Below are 19,225 nucleotides of genomic sequence, written 5' to 3'. Positions count from 1 at the left end.
CGTCCTTATGCTTATTAGATGTAGCATGCGATTACTACAGGAACCTCATGGAACTGGGGATTTGTATTAATTTTTTCATTCCTGTGCTAGAATGTAGATAGTGAATTTTGGCTGAATACTGACTGGATAATGTACTCCAAATACTCTGGACTACTGACTAACATAATTATTCATATGTTACTCAAATTCTATGATTGAAATTAGCATGAGACAATTATGGAGGCAAAAAACACTACAGAAAGTCTTTTGTACCACATGACTAAGCAAATAAGTTTGTGCCAAATAGTTATAACTAACACATTTTCTCAGCATTTCTTTGAAGGGAATCAAGGGTCTTTGCCTCACCCCTCACATCCAGGGTGAAATTGTAGGGATTCTTTGTCAATGAACCCCTTGTATATATGGCAGTATATCCTTTGCACTTAAATTTTAATATTTAAAGCCATGCAGTAAATTTCAGTAAAGCTCCAAGTCATGTAGCGTATCTCCCTCGCAAGGCCATACAGATAAGGACTATTGACCCACATCTTGTATCCAGAGGGGCAGGCTTTAATATTTGACTCCTCATTTCCAATAGATGGGTCCCTCCCAGTAGTAATACCTGTGCTTGTACCATACTATGCTCTTCCTCATTCCAGGAGGCACCAGCAGCAGTGAGAAACTTATAAGGAACAGTGTCAGTTTCATAATATTGGTACCATTGTGAAATAGCTATTGTTCAGGAATGTGGTTCTGATTGAATGGCCCCATTCTGTTGGAAAGGACTGAAAAAAAGAGAAAATCAGGGGAGACCATAGAGGAAATTCAGAAAGAAAACTGCAATAAAGGACAAGAGAGTGGGAAGTCACAGGTTAAATGGGGGAGGGAACAGGAAAATGAACAAAATCTCAAGTATTTCTCATTGCTCTGATTCTCATTTATACTACGGCCCTTTTACATTGCTGTGGTAATTAAAGGGGCCCTAAAGTGGGCATAATTTACACTGCTAGCATGGTCTTAATGTAAATGAGAATCAGGCCCCATCGAGATTTCTTAGTACAGTTTTTAGTTTTGGAGAGGAGGGGTTCTCAATGCCGTCCACTAGCTTGAAGAATTTGTGCAGAAGTTTTATATTACAAATATACTGTAATCGTTCTTCTAATTTGGGGGGAGGGAGTTTGTCTAATGTAGCAAATGTGATCCATTTGCAGATCTTTTCAAAAACCATTTAATTTACACACCTGCACTCTTGTTACTGCGTAAAATTATTTTATATCCTGTACAAGCAGAAGAAACATGTTGAAATCATCATGCCTGTTGGTATTTTTTAAACAACTGTCCAACCTGAAGAGCCTGTCTAGCCCCTGCAATCAAGTTATTTTCCCTATTTTTTGGTACAAAACTTTATTTCATGCTTTCCCATAATCAAACAGTAGAAAATGTTATTGTCACATTAATGTCATGTTTGCGATTTAATTTTAATATGTAACAACTGAAAAACTGGTGTTTTTAGTTAGATTGTGTATAATATACGATATGAATAGAAAATACTGTAGTGTTATGATGGGAACATCATATCCTTGTGAAGAAAGCTTCATGTTTGTAGTATATACGTTCATTGTATGTAGAAACGTGAATACTTTCCTGTTAAATTGAATGTTTTTCTGTGTTCATGGAAATGTCTCACTGAAAGAAGAGTACAATTATTTTCCTATTAATGTTCCATAAGTAGGTTACCTAAATCTTGAAAGAAAAAATTAAAGTAAGAGCCTTACTTCACTGGTGCCAGTGTAGTTTTCTGTTGTAATCGAAATGCGCCTCTAAATATGCCCTAAACACTCGGTGAACTTCAGACATTTATGCTTCATGCATATCCTATGAAGGAAAACCCCCAAAACCCTCAGTGGAAACATTCATGCAAGTTTACACTCAAGTTCTGAGACACAGGTGGAATAAAAGGCATACTAGAAGCAGTGTCGTGGTCCCTCCTCTAAAATATAGGCGTTTAGGGCTGTTGCCACAGTTATGCTCATGGTTGAATCCTATGTTGACAATATAAGGATTACTTTAGCTGACTGATTTTTTTCTTTCTTTGGGATTGCCACCTAGTAATGTAATTTTTGGGTCAGGTGTCTTCAATTATTATTTTTCTTCCCTTATTCTTTATGGGCCATCACAAATGGTGAAGGATAGGATATGCTTGCCATTCTGAGGAAGTTGTCTGTTAAGCAAACCTACCTGGATTCTCCTTGTATAGCATGTGGTCCATTACACACCTGACTTATTCCTGCCTACAGTGAAATTAAGTTATTCACAGAAATAGAATAGGTTTTACCCTACGGGCAGGGAGAGTCAGTATGCAATGATTGTCACAGTCACCCCTCACTTTTGACCATTTCCCTTTTTGTGTGCTCCAGGAGTCATGTTAACGTGTATGCCTATGCTCATCATTGCTTTTGATTGGGTTTACTTTTAGCACAAAGGCACTTGACCACATTCCAAGGTACACTTCTTTCATGCTTAAGTTGCTCATTTTTGTCCTTCCTTGTTTGCACACCTCACCTCTACAACTGGGCCATTGATGCTGCCTTAGATGGTAAAATAGTAGTCTAGGATCCATTTTGCAGGATTAAAATTGATAGAAAACAAAAAAAAAAAGCTTAATGTATTTGGCAACCAGTTAAAATGGGGAGACATCATTATACTGCCTTGCAGTTCTTCACTGAGGGAAATAGTGAAGACCACACTAAACTACCTAGCAGAAAACTCTGATATCCCCTGCTAAGTTAAGAAATATGAAGAATTTAAAGAATGAATGTATTCAAGGCAGAACGCACTGCCCCCACTTGCTGTAAAGTTATAGCTCATTTTAGCTGGTAACAAACAGTGACCCCCAAAAAAGCAATAATTTTGTCTAGAAACTCCCAAGAATGATGCTGTTCGCTCCGTGCTTTCAAATATTTTGGAAGAATTGGGGTGTTGAAGGCTATTTAAATAAATATATTTTTAACTTCCATTTTGTAAAAGAACAAAGAGTTACATCTTATGTCCCCCACAGCGACAAATCTGGGTAGTTCCCCTGAAACTTTGATAATGCTCCTTTAATTTAAAGCAAAGGAAAAAAAAGTTAATGTGCAAGTACCCATTACATGGCCCTGGCCAGAGAAGTCCTTGAGCAGTGAAGATAAATGGAGAGCCTCTTGCAGCTACCACACAAGAGCTCAGGCAGCATTTACTTGAGATCAAGTGAGGAAGCAGCCATTCAGAGCCATGCTGGCTACATGTGTTTGGTTTTGTCACCTCATTCTAAGGAGAGTAGTGGGTTGCCATGAGTCTAGCTGTAGGAGAGATCTAGCCCCATTTGTTAGAGATGCTCCATTCAGCAATGGGGATTGGAGTCTGCAGTCAGGTAGTAATTCTGCAATCACAGAATTGCGATGCACAACAGACGGAATAAAATGCACAAAAAGGGGCCTACGATCTTTTCCTTGTTGCTTCTTTGTAATACAGAAAAAGGTGATAAGTGATTTACAGAAACCCAAAAAGGTCAAATCCCTGCTCCAGACAGCCTGCTATAGAATCTAAGGGTATGACTACATTGGCCACACCCTAGAAAAAGTGTGTTCTTAACTCAAGCTACTAACCTGCATCACCAAACTCAACTTAAAATAGAAGGGAAGGCGTGGCAACTCAGGTGAGCAGCTCGAATTAAAACCTATGGGTGATTCTGGGGGGAGAACTCAACCAACCAACCAGAATTAAAAGCCAAGTTGCCGTGTCTTCACTCCTGTCTTAACCATTCTAATTGCTGGTAACTGGACAACTGAGGCCCTGCCCTTCCCCCCAAGGCCCCGCCCCAATCGCTCGCTCCTCTTCCCCGTCCCCCTGTTGCTTGCTGGATTGTCTCAAGGAGCCAACCTGCAGGTAGGAGGCAGCTCTGGCTGAGCAGGGACTGGTACAGGGTAATGACCCGGCACCTCCCCCAGTAACCAGACTTTTGGTTCGTGTGCCATTTTGGGTTGCCAGTTCCCCTTTTTGACTGGATTTTCCAGTTGAAAACCAGACACCTGGCAACTCTAAATGGCACCTGGACACAGAAGCCAAAAACTCAACTGTCCGGGTAAAGGCCGGATGGGTGGCAACCCTAGATTGAACCTGAGTTCACTAATGTGCGTTACCTAACCTGAGTTAAGAATACAGTTTTTTTTTCTTTTGCAGAGTAGACCTGCCCTTAGACATGATGTAGTGATACTGTGACAATCACAGGAACAGAGTGAGGAAGAACAATTTGTTACAGTAGTAAGATCACGTGTTGATTCTGTTTTAGATTGTGCATGTCTTGAAGTTTTGTTGTATACAATGATATTCCAGCCTTTATGGCTGGAATACTTTAGAGTCGGGATGTGTCTACACTGCAGTGTTAAGCCCAGGGTGAGTAGAACTTGAGTTAGCAGACCCTGGTTTTATTAACCTAGGGCTTGAGCATCTGCACTCATTTGTAACCCCAGGATAGGAATTGTTGAATCCTGGCACTCTTGTATCTACACTGTATTATGTAGACCTGAGTCCAGCTATGGATATCTGAGACTTTCTAGCGCCCTCCCAAAATGTGACTGCTTTAGCACTTTGTTCATGATGCATTGTGGGAAGACTCGACTGTCCATCAAACTTGACTGTCCAGAGGACAAAGAAAGGCTGTCTGGGGGGGTTGTGGGATATTTTTGGCAGACTTCCAGCACACAAGTCCAGTGGGGATGCATCTACACCGCACAGCAACAAGACTTGAACCCTGGCTCCCAGCCTGACTCAGGCTCGGATCCTCCACTCCCATGGAGTCCTGGGACTCTGGGTCCGAGCCCTGAGTTAGTGCAATTTGTGTGTAGATGAAAGGGGGGAAGGGCCAGAGTTTGAGCCTTGGGCTTATATTGCAGTGTAGACTTACCTTTAGTTTGAAAAAAATAATTCCCAGAAACATCTTTATTGGTGTGCTGCAAATTGGGATTAATACTTTTAATTATAGTTTTATCGATCCCCATGAAAGTTGAAGGGTGCCTTATATACAGTCTCTTCAATTAAATCTTCCCTCTCCCAACTTGAACATAACTCTGGACTTCATAGGTTGTATATTGGTCTTTGGAGAAAGGGCAGATCTTTTAGGTGAGTCTCCAGTCATGCTGAACATTTATGTTTATGAATCAGTAGCTGCTTATTATGCACATCATGTGTAAATATATTTTTTACATTTCTCAGATTTCTTCCAGTTGCATTGTATGTGAGAAGTTTGCCATTATAATAATTAAAATGCTAGTTCGTAACTTTTGTTTCTCATCTTAGCTGGCAATCAGGAGTTACCAAAGCACTGTAACTATTGTATTTCAGTACATTATATAAATTTCCCCTAATGTCTATCAAAAGCCAGTCCTATACAGATGGAATGTGGCCTAGAGGTTACAGCACATGGCTTGATGTCAGGAGATCTGGATTTTTTATCTGGTTCTGTCACTGTCTGTCTTGTGCGTATCCCTGATCCTTCAATCTGATCCCCATGGCTAGACCCATTGGATACTCCCAATGAAGTTAGTGGGGCTCTTTGCAGATGCTATGGTCCATCCACATGGATCAGATTGAAGGGTTAGGCCCTAAACTTCAACAAGATACTTAGGCATCTCTGCCTCAGTTTCCCCATCTGTACAATTGTTAGTTTGGACTCTTAACCTCTTCTCTTGGAAAGCTCCAGTACGTTTCCAACTCGATTTCTGACTGAAAGCTCTCCATATAGAACAGCAGGGAACTCCAGTTTCGCATCTCAGCTATGAAAATAATATTAACAGTCTCATTCCCTTTTAACAGGCCAATAAGCATTTCTGGTAACAGAAAAATGACCAGTTTTGCAATGTCTCTGAAACAAAGATAATGAATTTTTTTGTAGAAAGTGAACTGTGTGTTTTGTCTTCCATAGAGTTTACAGATGCTTCCTCAGCAACGGAAAGCCATAGCGAAATTTAAGGAACCAGCACATGCATTAGCATTTCAACAGAAATTCCACAGGTAAATATTTAGCCATTGATTCATTCTTTAGTTTATCTGCCCTTTTTAAAAGCTGAAATCATGGTCTCGAATGACAGTTTCATATTCAAGTCCATATTCAAACATATATTTTACTAATGACCTTCATAAAACCTTGTTTTCTACTCTCCATACACACAGCAGTATAAGTTTGTGTGCCGAATATACTAACTATTTCTTTAACGTTTTACAGGCATATGATAGATCTATCCCACATTAACGTGGCTTTGATAGTTGAGTGAGCATAGCTGATAACGCTCATAGAGGCATACTGTGGAGCTACACATGGAGAAGATACAAAGGCAAAACCATCAGGATCTGAAGTCTTTTCAGTTTACAGTCTTTCTTTAACTGCTCTGTAGAACTACAGAAAGTAACAAGATTTCCTCAAGATAAGCTGAACCTAAGAGGATCTAGCAAAGTGGAGTTTTTGTGTTCAATTTCTTCACATTCGGTTGTAACCCCATGGAACTACAAGATTTTTTTTTCAAAGTGCTTACAATGCATGTAGACATTGTTCTTCAAGATCGTACTGTGTGATCACAGTGACTTGTTGAGAAAAAGAACACTTACATTGAAAAATTTAAAAAGTTTCTTCATAGCAAAGAATATTTGATAATGGTTGCTCTTATCTTCAGTGCAGGGTATTTATATGAGAACTCACTTCTCTAAACAAAACACACATGTATGTTGTTCCTCTGAGAAGATAGAAGGTGCATTCTTATATAGATTAAGACGTGATCTACTTGATTGAGGATAATATTCTGAGAGGCTTTGGAGGTGACACTGGAAGGCTGTAGTTTCGGTTTTTGCATCTTCTAGTCTGACACATTCCCTCTTTACTCCCTTCCCCCTCCCTTTGTGAAATGAAAACACTTTGTAGGAATAACATTGCTACATTCCTCCCCCGCCCCCCATAGTTTAAAAGGAAGGATCTTGATCTTCACCTTTCAGTAGCATAATGGGGTAGTTTACTTCAAGTAGTATTTTATTACAGTTTAAATTGTTTTTTAAAAGGGATTGCAAGATACGAGGAAAAAGTGAAACACTTACCCTCATTTTAAAAATAGGGTGACACAGAGAAAGTGGTACATTCCCAATAGCGTTTCTTTGTGCCACTATTGCAGAGTATGCTTCCTCTTAATCTTTGTCAATTAGTATTTTTCCTTGAAATTTATTTTGTGACCAATACTAAACCATTTAAAAAAAAAATATTGCAAAGGCATTAGAATTGTGGCATGGTGTTCCCCACAAAGATGGGATTATGAGGATGTTACGCTGTGGGTGAAATTGGCAGTTCTAAAAATTATGTGCAAACATTAAAGGAGATTGCATTTTGTAGTTGGTAAAATCCATTATACTTCCTTTGGGTTAGAACCGTCTGGATGGTATTTCCAAAAGAACAAGTTTTCATTTACTTTTGGACAAATTTAGCAAAATGCCATTGTTTATATCCAATTGCAGGTTTTATGAAACATTTTCTTAGTTTTTATTTGGTGGGGTTTTCCTTCATTCTTTATTTTTAGCATATACTTTTGAGTGCTGACCTACTTTTTGAAGTGGGCACCTACGGAAACTTCATAGTCTTTGAGGATACTCAAGTAACCGAAACACTAACATGATGTAGTGAATCTGCAGGAGCTTGCGAATGGGGTCTAAACGAGTGCCAGAATATGGAAGAATGGCAGTTTGAAGCAAATTAGCTGCGGTAAACCTTAGCTTGTATGTAAGATTTAGTGGTGACAGAGTTCACATAGGCTTTCTAGCTGGCTTTCTCACAGCAGAGTGTTTTGTACTCATTTCCAATGAAGTAGAAGTTACTAAAAATTAATGATTGAGCAAAAAATAGTGTCTAAAGTTTCCTAGGTAAAACTGCTTTCTTTTTCCACTGAAATAATATGAGAATAATGTAGTGTATTAACATTATTACAATGGGAAAATGAAAATGTTTAAGGACTAGTGGTTTCTAAAGCCATTTGCATCTTAGCAAAGCGTGTATCTTAGCAGATCACAGTAAGATCATTAGAATATTCACGTATGAAAGTGGGTTTTCTCACATTTGCATATCTCTAAATCATAACATTTGGCGCAGTGCAGCACAGTTCATGTTCTTTGCTCAGGACAGATCCAAGACTGGGAGTAGCAGATGTGTCACAGTTAGAAATGAGTTGGTGGGGCTGCATGTGAAGGCTAGCATGACACCTGACTTCCATGGTGCTTGGCTCTCACTAGTGCTCTTCCCTCCTCACATCCACCATTACTAAACCCCACAAATACTGTGTTTTTAATTGTTAAAAAGGAATGCTTACATCTCAGATGGGCCATTAAAGATGGTGACGTACCCACTGTTAAGGAACAGCTTCTCTGTGAGGGGAAGATTGGAAAAAATCCAGAAAATAAATGGATCCGAGTGTCTGCCCATGGGAGTATGGGTCGGATGTGGCTACAAATAGCTCAGTAAGGGGAGTCCAGCAGTGGGCAAGTCTGCAGCTGATCTGCTGTTCTTGTATAAGCAGATGATGATGTTGGAATATGAGCTTTTTTGAGGCCTAAAGAATAGGGGCCCTATCCAAAACCTGAAAAAGTCAGTGGAAAGTCTCATACTGACTTCAGTGGGTTTTGAATCAGTCCCTAGGAGAGCAACATTTTGCAACTACAGGATTAAGAATTTTTAGTCAGGGTTTTTTAAACTTTTCCCCACATAACCATCCGGTGGCATTGAAAACAAAGACATGAGCAATGTCTCCTTAACTTACTAAATAGATTGGAGCGATGTAAGCATTGTTTAATAATTGTATATATCCCTCTTTATAGACTGTTACTTTAGATGACTGCTTATGCATAGATAGAGTGCAGACATATTTGATAGTGACTGTAGCTGCTTATCACGGTAGCTGGGTATTATATGGGAACTGTGAGTGTGTTCTGTATGTATGTATGTTTATATGGATACAATTATGTACATCCATCCATCCTGTATATTACAGATCTTTTGAACAGGATGATCTTCAAAAAAGTACCGTAGTAACAACCACCATTAGGTTTAGGCATGCACTAAAAAGGTTTCAATAAAACATATCTTCAGTAATAAACTCGTAACTTAAAACTGGATTTACTGGCAATGACCAGTTTGAACGATAGCATCACAGTTTGGTTCCATTTGTTGTGGTTCCTCCCACAAAAGCAAAGGAAGTAGAGGTAAAATTAGAAAACTGTTATTTCCATGTTCTCTTACAGCACTTCGTTAAATCTGGCCATTTTAAGTTAATTTTCTTGGAAGATCTGTTGCAACCATTATCTTGTTCTTTCTTTATCATGCATTTAAAATAAGATGCAGAATGCAAAAATTGCATTTAATATACAATGTAAATATGGAACTTTTAAAATTAAAAGATGTTACTCAGAGTGCTTACAATTCAACCACATCTTAGCTACTTGTTAGTTTTTTTTGTGTTGTCTTATCTAAGTTTAATGGACATAGTTCCATAAATGTTGATGTGTTTTTGTGTATCTCTTCAATTTTTTATAAAGATGCTAGTAAGTCAATACATATATCCTGATCTGTGTATTATTTGTTCACAAGTTTAAGAGAAACTTAAATTTAGTAATGCTATTTTAATAGGTAAATACAGTAGGTGATTATGTGGAGCCAAATATATATTTTTTTCTTTTTCAGTTATCTTGTTTTGATCTTGTGGCACTTCTAAGTTCATTTTACTCTATCATATCACATCTTGGCTACTAGATTGGTCTGGCCATATTATGTGTGAAATTATAGAAGAATGTTCTTAATTTCTTTTAAAAGGCCTTTGTCCTTAAAGATTAAGCGGATTATACATTACACTAGATCTTCACATTCTCATGTCGGACCAAGGTTTGGGTTTCTGGGAGGGTTCTTTATGTTGTATGAGTACAAAGAGGTTAGTCTCAGAGAGCAGGGTGGCACGTTTTGTATGATGAAAAGAAACCGTTAAACATAATTGAGGAGCTTGGTAAAATCCTATGGATAGGGAGAGGCATAAGTGCAGACCTACAGAATCTTCATAAATACAGGAATTGCTACAAAATGTTTTATAAACTATAGTGACAGACTTTTTTAATTTAGCAGGCTGATGTGGGCCAAGAATGACTGATTTGTCTCCAATGTAACTGGACAAAAGATTATGATGATATTTATAAATATTGAAGTCAAATCTACAAAATATCAGACAAAAATAAATCTTCAAACGAATAGGTTTAATTCCCATTTGGGGGTTGGTTCTGAAAACTCACTTTTAATTTTCACAGCTCTTCTTAAGGCCATTTTAGTAAGTAAACTACCAGATCTTCATTGGGCATCTTAATTCCTTTCATAGTTGGATTCCATTGCAAAGATTTAGTCTAAAGAACTTTTACAGATGCCTCTGTATTGCTACATTTATTACCTTAGATACATTATAGCAACTAATTCTGACTACTTTGGGGAATAAATAAGAGCATTTTATTTGGTCCTGAATTTTTTTTCTTTTACTTTTTTTTTTTTGAATGTTTACACCATATAGTTTCTTCAGTCTGGTCAGTTTTAAAAGATTGGCCCCTTCTAAGACAATGCTGTGGGCACTTCCTAGAATTAGCAGAAGTAGCTGTGCGTGTTGCCTTTATCCATAGTTTGACTTTTCTGGATATGCCCTAGGTTTGTGCTCCTCCATACTCCTGTAGATGTTATGGTGTCCTCCCCATTAGCACTGCAAGATTCTAAGTATGTTTCTACCCCAAGGATATGCTTCTGGCTTCACATGCTCTTGTTAGACAGGATTTCTAGTTTTGGTCCTCTAGGCATAACTTTTTTCTTTGTAGCGATTTTTGGTACTTTGATTTTTCTAGCAGCAGTGTTGGATGAAAAATAAATGTGGGGGAAAGAGGCACTAGACAGATTAAAGAAAGTTCACTAGGTTTTGAGAGGAATAAATCATTAGGGTAATTTAAGGCTCTTGTTTCAATGTTACCTTTAAACTGGCTTTGATTCTGAAATGTTACTTAGCACCGTTCTTTAAATATGAATCAATTCAACAGTTTTAATACTGGAAGAATTTTATCTTAAGTTAGTATTAAATCCTAAGGATTTTATGTAAGGTTTTTTGTAACCTAGTTAATTTTATCATAAAAATTGCCTACATTTTAACTTCTTATCCACATGAGCGCAAGGTCTTGTGTACAAAAACACTGATTCATATTGGATCCTCACGTATGCCATCTTCTGGTATAATATGGTTGGGAAGGATCATTTGTTTTATTCTTTAGCACTACCTTTTACAGGATATTTTTTTTAATCTTCAGTTTCCATTTCTGTGCTTATTTTGATGGGAAGTACATTGTCTTTTGCACTGTAAAACTTGATGGGAAGGCTAATTTCACTGGGTCTTTAAGCACTTGCATTGCTTTCTCACTTCTCAAGTTGGACACTGTATTTTTCTAACTCTAAATGGAAAGGGGTCATTTTACATATTTAATAATTTCTCAACAGGTTTACCTCAAGGATTTTTAATTTAACAGCATCCCAGTTAATTGAACTTATGCTATTTTAAAATTTATTACAGATTAAATGTAGGGTTTTTAAAAAAAAGTCCTGTGTATAGTTACATAAAATATATTATGGCTGAAAAAGTATCTGTGATTATATGGAAAATCACTGTTAAATGAAGCATTTTACTGCTAGCTTTGCCTTTTTTTTTTAAAAATGCATTTCATAGTTCAGGCTTTTCATTGTGCATAGTAATTTTTCTAGCGTCTGACAGGTTTACTTTGCATAAATAGAAATAAAACTACTTATTTTCAATAATGAAACAATTTTTTGCAGGACTACTTTGCAGGAGATGGGAGTTTTCAGTAATTTTAACTTTCAAATTAATACACATTTTCATTTACAGATTCAGCAAAGACAAGACTAATGAATTTATTTACAGTTGATCATCTGTCTCTAATGGACCATGTAATTCATACTCTTAAGAAGATACACCATTAAAACAAGTCATAACACTTTATTTTATTACCAAGTTATCCCTAGTCACCTTGGTTCTCCTCACCCTTTCTCTGTCCCCTTTCTATTTCCCCTCGCTCCTAGTTTACCTGCAAGAATGTTAATTCTTTACTGCTGTCTTTTCCTTGATGTTCTTCTCGTCTCTGTCCAAAACTTTCTCTTTCTGCCTGTGTGACAGTTGTAGTACCCATCTCTCAGAATCATTCTCTAGTCTAGTTCCCTAATACAATGTTTTGGTCGCCTGTATTGAAAGTAAATTGTACTGCTGCGTCTTTCCTACAGATGTTAGTTGTAAATGGTTGAACATAAACAGCTGCCACCCAAAGGAGGGGTCGTTTTTAGAGGTTTCACACTTTAGGATGTGTTGAACATTCCAAAGATGTGGAGAAAATATTACTTAACCATTTTGTTTCACAGCTCTTTTCCACTTAGGGGAGTGACAGCAGTTTCCAGATATGCTCTAGCTTCTGTGGCATACCAGGAGATATAAGACTAATTACTAACTTTTTTCCACCCTTTACTTTTGCAGGAATTCTATTCTTGAATTCAGTGATAGTAATAGTACTTTATCATTGCCACTTAGAAGTAATGAGCACCTGTCAACACAATTCTACCTCTATTACTATTACTGAATGTGATCCTTCCTAACCTATAAACTTTTAAGTGCTGGATATATTTGGGTATATTGAAACTATAATTTAAAATGTACTGTTCTAATCTGGATTATGAAGCTTGTGTTTATTAGGAGTTCAGAATATAAATTCAAGAGGCGACTGTATCATGATACTGACTCCACTGTGGGTTCATCTGCTTCATGTTTTCTACTGCATCATCTACACACATTATTTTACGTCTCATTTCTTAAGTGTTATATGCCTGATTATACCAAGTCTTTCCATTTGCATTAGATATCTTTCTGTGGTATATCTTAGGTGTGAATGTAAAAATGAAAACACAGAAATAATGTACAAGTTCCCTATATGTGATTCCATAGTTCAAATGTCAGTATGTATTTAAGTGTATTTATTGTAACTAAATTGTGTAAATAAAGTATTTTTTCCTTTTCTTTGTAGCATATATTGCCTTTGTATCTTGTTCTTATGCACAACATGAACTTCACATTTGTCACATTACAAATACCATGTATCATTATTATTTCTTGGTAGCACCCACAGATGACCAATCACATGGCAGGGTCCCTTTTTCTAGGCACTGCAAATGAGTAGAACAAAAAGACAATCCATGACCCAGGGAGGCTGCAATTTAGTTTATTTTTTTAAGACTCCACAGGTGAATAAGCAGACAAAACGGGATGGGGGCAGGAAACAGTAAAAATACGGCTTTTTTGCATAAGTTAGTAATCTAAATGTCAAACAGTTATGAGTGGCCACTCGCCTAACCAGTGCCAGACGATATGTTCATAATTCAAGACATGATACAAAGGTGTAAATGACCCCAGTATGATCACCATGGATCAGATTCTGAATATAGTTACATCAATGTCAATAGTGAGTAATTCCACTCATTTAACTATATCAATATAGCAGCAATCAGAACCAGATCCTATATTCACAGTGCACTTCTCGCATTTTGTAGTGTGATTTTTCAAGGCACCATTATTTACATAAAAATGTGTGTTAGAGTATTGTGAAGAATGTATGTAATATAACTCACATAAGACGGGCCCCAGTATTTTCATAATAGAAAATGAGTTTTGAGATTCAGACTGTTGCATGTGAAATAGCTTGTAAACTTTCAATATAATGTCACAGCCTGTAACTATTACTGAGCCTAGAACCAGAGAAAATATCCTCCAACTTCAGAATAGACTATCCTGACATTCCCAAAGTCCTTAAATCACAGATACCCACAGTAGGCATTTAGTGAACACTGATTCACCGAGATCTCAGAAAATTTAAGTAAGAAGTTCATGTAAATTAAATATCTCGGATGTGCTGGATCTTATGCTGAAATCTACAGGAATAGCCTATTGTTTGTACAAAATAGTGTTTAATTTTATACAAAATAAAATAAATGTTAAGAAGCTTGAAGGCAAATGTTTACAAAGACTAATTCTGAAATAATCTTGTGTAGGATGCCTGCAGTAAGGATTTGTGAAAATAAAACCCATTTGAGTCAAGTATCGGAGGGGTAGCCGTGTTAGTCTGGATCTGTAAAAAGCAACAGAGTCCTATGGCACCTTATAGACTAACAGAAGTATTGGAGCATGAGCTTTCGTGGTTCTTCGTCTCATACATTTTAGTACATTTCTTTCAAGCTAAAGGCTATTTTAGAATAGTAGTAATGAGGTTTTTACCTACACCTTTTCACAAAGAATGTACAAGCATTAATATAAGTTTAGCAAGAAGTATTGTTTCCATTTGTATTGGTCTGCCCAGAATGTAGCTTTAAAAGTCTGAAACAAAGCGCCCACCCATATCCCCGGCCTAGACAGTTGATTCTGCCATTCTTCCCTGTGTGTCAGCTCTTCATAGGAGCTGATCTATTAACTTGCATCAAGTTACTTGCATTTTGATTACCTGATTTTTAGAACAGTTTCCCAATTTGTAGCGCGAACAAAACTGGGAACTGAGGGAGGGATAGGGGAGGATAGAAAAAATTTAATACATTGTTTCATTAACCTTTATCACCATTCCTTCAAGACTTTTATTCTGTTCTACAGGTTTCAAAGACTTTGAGTCCCCAATTCACTCTGAAGCACCCGTTCTATTTGAAACCATTTGCTTTAAAACTAAAGGACCCGGGCAAGTATTCCTTATTAACCTGAATAGAGCTCTATTGATTTCAGTAGGGTTATTCATGAGAATGAGGATGTACTCATACGAAGGTTGCATGATTGGGCCCTACTGCATCAAGGTCACCTGCCCAAAGTTAAGTGCTGGCCCTTTTACGAAAGCTCACATCTAAATTTGTTTTTAGATCTTTTGAACTGTGTTGCTGCTAAGGGAATTCTGCATCTGTGTGGCTGAATATCTACCCTTCAAACTAAACAAGCGTCTTCAAACTGTTGGCTGATCACATGGTGCTGGTGCTCCTTATCTCCAAATGTTACATTGCATTAAAAGCCAGCTAAACATACATTTTACATATCTTTATCTTTCCATGTAAGCTCTTGTTGCAGTTACCACAGGAAAATTATAGCTGCAAGTGGGAAGAGAGGTTGCCAGTGATCGAGAATGGGAGAAAGATTCTCATGGATCCTCCTTTCTGGTACGATGTGATCCACACTATGAAAAATTTTGAGGCTCCTTAGGAGAGTGAATATTTCAGGTCTTCTTGTTTCTTGTCCTACATTCCACCAATTGAGCACTGTTCAAGTGACCTCTTTTTGTGCAGTTCCCTGGCCAGAATATACTTATTACCATGAATGTGTGTGGTGGGAGTATACAGGTTTTATCAGCATGAGTTTGGGTGGTCACATGTCTCATAGCCATCTAAATCCCAAGTGAGTTATGCAGTTGATCCCAAATGAATGTTGTTGAGACGTTTACACTATTCCACACCGTTACATATTCTGCATGGTACAGAAACTGTTTTAACAAATAGTTTTAGGGAATTTTTAAAATGTTCTTGGGACTATTTCATGAACCTGTCTATCTGTAAAACCAGGTGCCTTAGTTACCATGAATCCAAATATGCAGGGCTTGGAGGGCATGAAATTAAAATTGGAAGAGCTAGAGAACCTGTTACTTTCCTGACTCTGAACCTTGCCTGTCCTCAGCCTCTGGTACATTGAAGTTTGAAAGGGTTTGCAATGTTAGAATAAGTCCTAGATAGATGGCTCAGGCCTCATCTACACTTAAAACTATTTCCTGTATAGCTACACTAGCATAACCATCCTAGTATAGACAGTTTATGCCAGCAAAAAAGTGTTTCTGCCAGCATAGCTTATACTGGGTTAGCGTGTGAAATAAGCTATACTGGCAAAAAGTTACTTTTTTACACCTCCCCCCCACATACAGTTGTATCTGCATTAGGGCTTTTTCAGGCATAGCCATGTGTCTGTCAAACTAATCAGAAACTCAAACCCATAACTGACATACCAGTAGCTATGTCAGCAAAACCCGGAAGTGTAGACCTGGCCTAGAGGGCAGGTGATGCAGTCATAGGCAAGTGCTTAGTTTCCAACGTAAATGAAGGTACATTTTCCTTCTTCTGTTAAGGAGTGCTACATAGGAATTACCATACTACATCAAAATATAAGAATGGTCAGACCAATGGTCCATTAGCCCAGGGGTAGGCAACCTATGGCACGAGTGCCGAAGTTGGCACGCGAGCTGATTTTCAGTGGCACTCACACTGCCTGGGTCCTGGCCACCAGTCCAGGGGGCCTCTGCATTTTAATTTAATTTTAAATGAAGCTTCTTAAACATTTTAAAAGCCTTATTTACTTTACATACAACAATAGTTTAGTTATATATTATAGACTTATAGAAAGAGACCTTCTAAAAACATTAAAATTTATTACCGGCATGCGAAACCTTAAATTAGAGTGAATAAATGAAGACTCAGCACACCGCTTCTGAAAGGTTGCCGGCCCCTGATCTAGTCCAATATCCTGTCTTCTGACAATGGCCAGTACCAGGTGCTTCAGAAGGAATGAACAGAATGGGCAATCATTGAGCAATCTAGCCTCTGTCAACCACTCTCTGCTTTTGACAAACAGAGGCTAGGGGTGCCTAGAGCAGTGGGTCTCAAACTTTTGCATTGCTGGCCCCTTTCACACAGCAAGCCTCTGAGTGCGACCCCCTTATAAATTAAAAACACATTATTTATGTTTAACACTGTTATAAATGCTGGAGCAGAAGCAGTATTTCGGGTTGGAGGCTGACAGCTGGTGCCCACCCATGTAATAACCTCATGACCCACTGTTTGAGAACCCCTGACCTAGAGCATGGTGGTGTATCCCTGCCCTTCCTGGCTAATAGCCAGTTGATGGACCTATTCTCCATTCACTTATCTAATTCTTTTTTGAACACTTCTAATTTTGGCCTTCACACCATCCTCTGGCAATGAATTCCACAGCTTGACTGAGCATCATGTAATAAACTACGTACTCATGGGTGTTTTAAACCTGCTGCCTATTAATTTCATTGGGTGACCCCTGATTCTTTTGTAATGTGAAGGAGTAAACACTTCCTCATTCACTTTCTCCACACCAGTCATAATTTTATAGCCCTCTATCATATCTCCTCTTAGTCGCCTCTTTTCTAAGATAAAAAAATCAGTCTTTTTAATCTCTCCTCGTACAGAAGCTGTTCCATACACCTAATCATTTTTGTTGCCCTTTTCCAATTCTAATATATTTTTGAGATGGCATGACTGGAACTGCACACAGTATTCAAGGTGTGGACAGTGGTGAGCTGGAGCCGGTTGTTAAATTTAGAAGCCGGTGTAGAACCAGCTGTTAAAGGGGCAGGCGGGCAGGTGGGCAAACAACTCTGGTCCATGGGCAACATCCGGCCTGTGGGACCATCCTGTCTCCGGCCCGCCTGAGCTCCCAGCTGGGGTGGCTCCCCCAGCCCCTCCCCCGCTCCACCCCCCCATCGCAGAGCTGCAGCGTGCGGAGCCTCCGGTGCCAGTGCTCTGGGCAGCTCTGCAGCTCCTGCCGCTTTGAGGTGCTGTGAGCTCCAGCAGGCCGCGCAGCATCCTTACACGCTGACCTGAGCAGCATGGTAAAGGGGCCGGGCTGGAGCTGGGAGGAGGGGTTGGATAAGGCAGGGGCCAGACAGGGAGTGGTTGGAGGGGGTGGAGATTCTGGGGGTGCGGTCAGGGGATGGGGAACAGGTGGGGTTCGGTAGGCATGAGTTCCGGGGGTCTGTCGGGGTGGTGGTGGATGGGGTCGGGGGAGTCAGGGGACAGGGAGCAGGGCAAGTTGGGGGGGGGATGGGTCCGGGGGGCAGTTAGCGTGGAAGGTCTTAGGAGGAGGTGGTCAGGGGACAAGGAGCAGGGGGAGGAGGTTGATGGGTTGCTTGTGCCCCTTGCGGGTTCTGAGGGGGGCAGTCAGGGGCAGGATGTGGGTGGGGGTCAGATGGGGGGGACAGGCTGTTTTGGGAGGCACAGCCTTCCCTACACGGCCTCCGATACAATTTTGCAACCCCGATGTGCAGGGCCGGCTTTAGGAAGTGCGGGGCCAGATTCGAACAGTTTCAACGGGGCTCTGGCAGGGCTGACTAAAAAAAAATGTACAAAAGCCTGTGGGGTTTGTACTCATCAGGCGGTGCTCCAAGTGTTTGGTGGCACTTTGGCGGCGGGTCCTTCACTCGCTCCGGGTCGGCAGCACTGAAGGACCCGCTGCCAAAGACCCGGTAGGGAACCGGTTGTTAAGTTTTTGGCAGCTCATCACTGGGTGTGGACATACCTTAGATCAGATTCAAGGCCCATGTAGTCTAGTCTCCTGCTTCCAACAGTGCCCAGTTTCAGAGGAAGAGAGGAAGAACGCCACAATAGGCAGGTTTATGGTAATCGGTCTCTCACATTAGGTCTCATCCTGGTCTCTAATAGATCGGCTCAAGCCCTGAAGCATGAGATATAATATCCCTTGCAAAATGTGTTGTCATTAATTATGATTATTCTCTATATTGTTGCTATCCACATAAGTGTCCAATTCCCTTGATTTGCTAAGTTCTTGGTTTCAACTTCTGGTGGCAATGGATTTCACAATCTAGTAACACATTGTTTAAAAATATTTCATTTTATCGATTTGGAGTCTATATTTTGAAACACCAGAGCTTTGCGTGACATTTTACAGGTAGATAAAAAAAAAGATACGGTCCGTATGACAAATGTATTCCATTTTCTTGTGCAACCTTATGAATATCCCCTCCATTTAAGATGTGCATCTATGTACACACACTTTGTTGTAGCCCATCTGGTAGGCAGTAGCATTTGTTGGGGCCTTGCAGGTCAGTTTCCTGGAGGAGAAATCACTGATGTAGTGTCTGGGTATTTTCTAAGTGTAACATTTCAGATCATCTACACCAGCCCTGAAACAGAGACGGCAGTCCCCTCTTTCAGGAATCTGAGCTCATGCCAGTGCCTGATTCCCAGGAAGCAGCTCTGCCCCCAGAATTCACTGTAAAAATCCCTTGTTTGCCACAGCTCCTCCAGAAGGAAACCACATCACAAAATATAAGCATTTCT

General features: G+C 39.3%; 1 protein-coding gene across 2 annotated transcripts in view; it reads left to right on the top strand.

Annotated features, from left to right (window-relative positions):
• RBM33 (RNA binding motif protein 33) overlaps positions 1-10,449 on the top strand; it is a 162,346-nt gene extending 151,897 nt beyond the window's left edge. For both annotated transcript variants that reach the window (XM_045004268.1, XM_045004267.1), the window contains exons 18-19: positions 5,939-6,027; positions 6,239-10,449. In XM_045004268.1, coding sequence (XP_044860203.1) covers positions 5,939-6,027; positions 6,239-6,287 — 138 coding nt within the window. In that variant the 3' untranslated portion in view covers positions 6,288-10,449. The remainder of the gene's footprint in view (positions 1-5,938; positions 6,028-6,238) is intronic.
• The last annotated feature ends 8,776 nt before the right edge of the window (positions 10,450-19,225 follow it).

The sequence above is a fragment of the Mauremys mutica genome, chromosome 2 (assembly GCF_020497125.1).
Source record: "Mauremys mutica isolate MM-2020 ecotype Southern chromosome 2, ASM2049712v1, whole genome shotgun sequence".
NCBI classification, from domain to species: domain Eukaryota; kingdom Metazoa; phylum Chordata; order Testudines; family Geoemydidae; genus Mauremys; species Mauremys mutica.
Note: the sequence above shows the minus strand (reverse complement) of the source record. Positions and strands in the feature narration are given on the sequence as shown.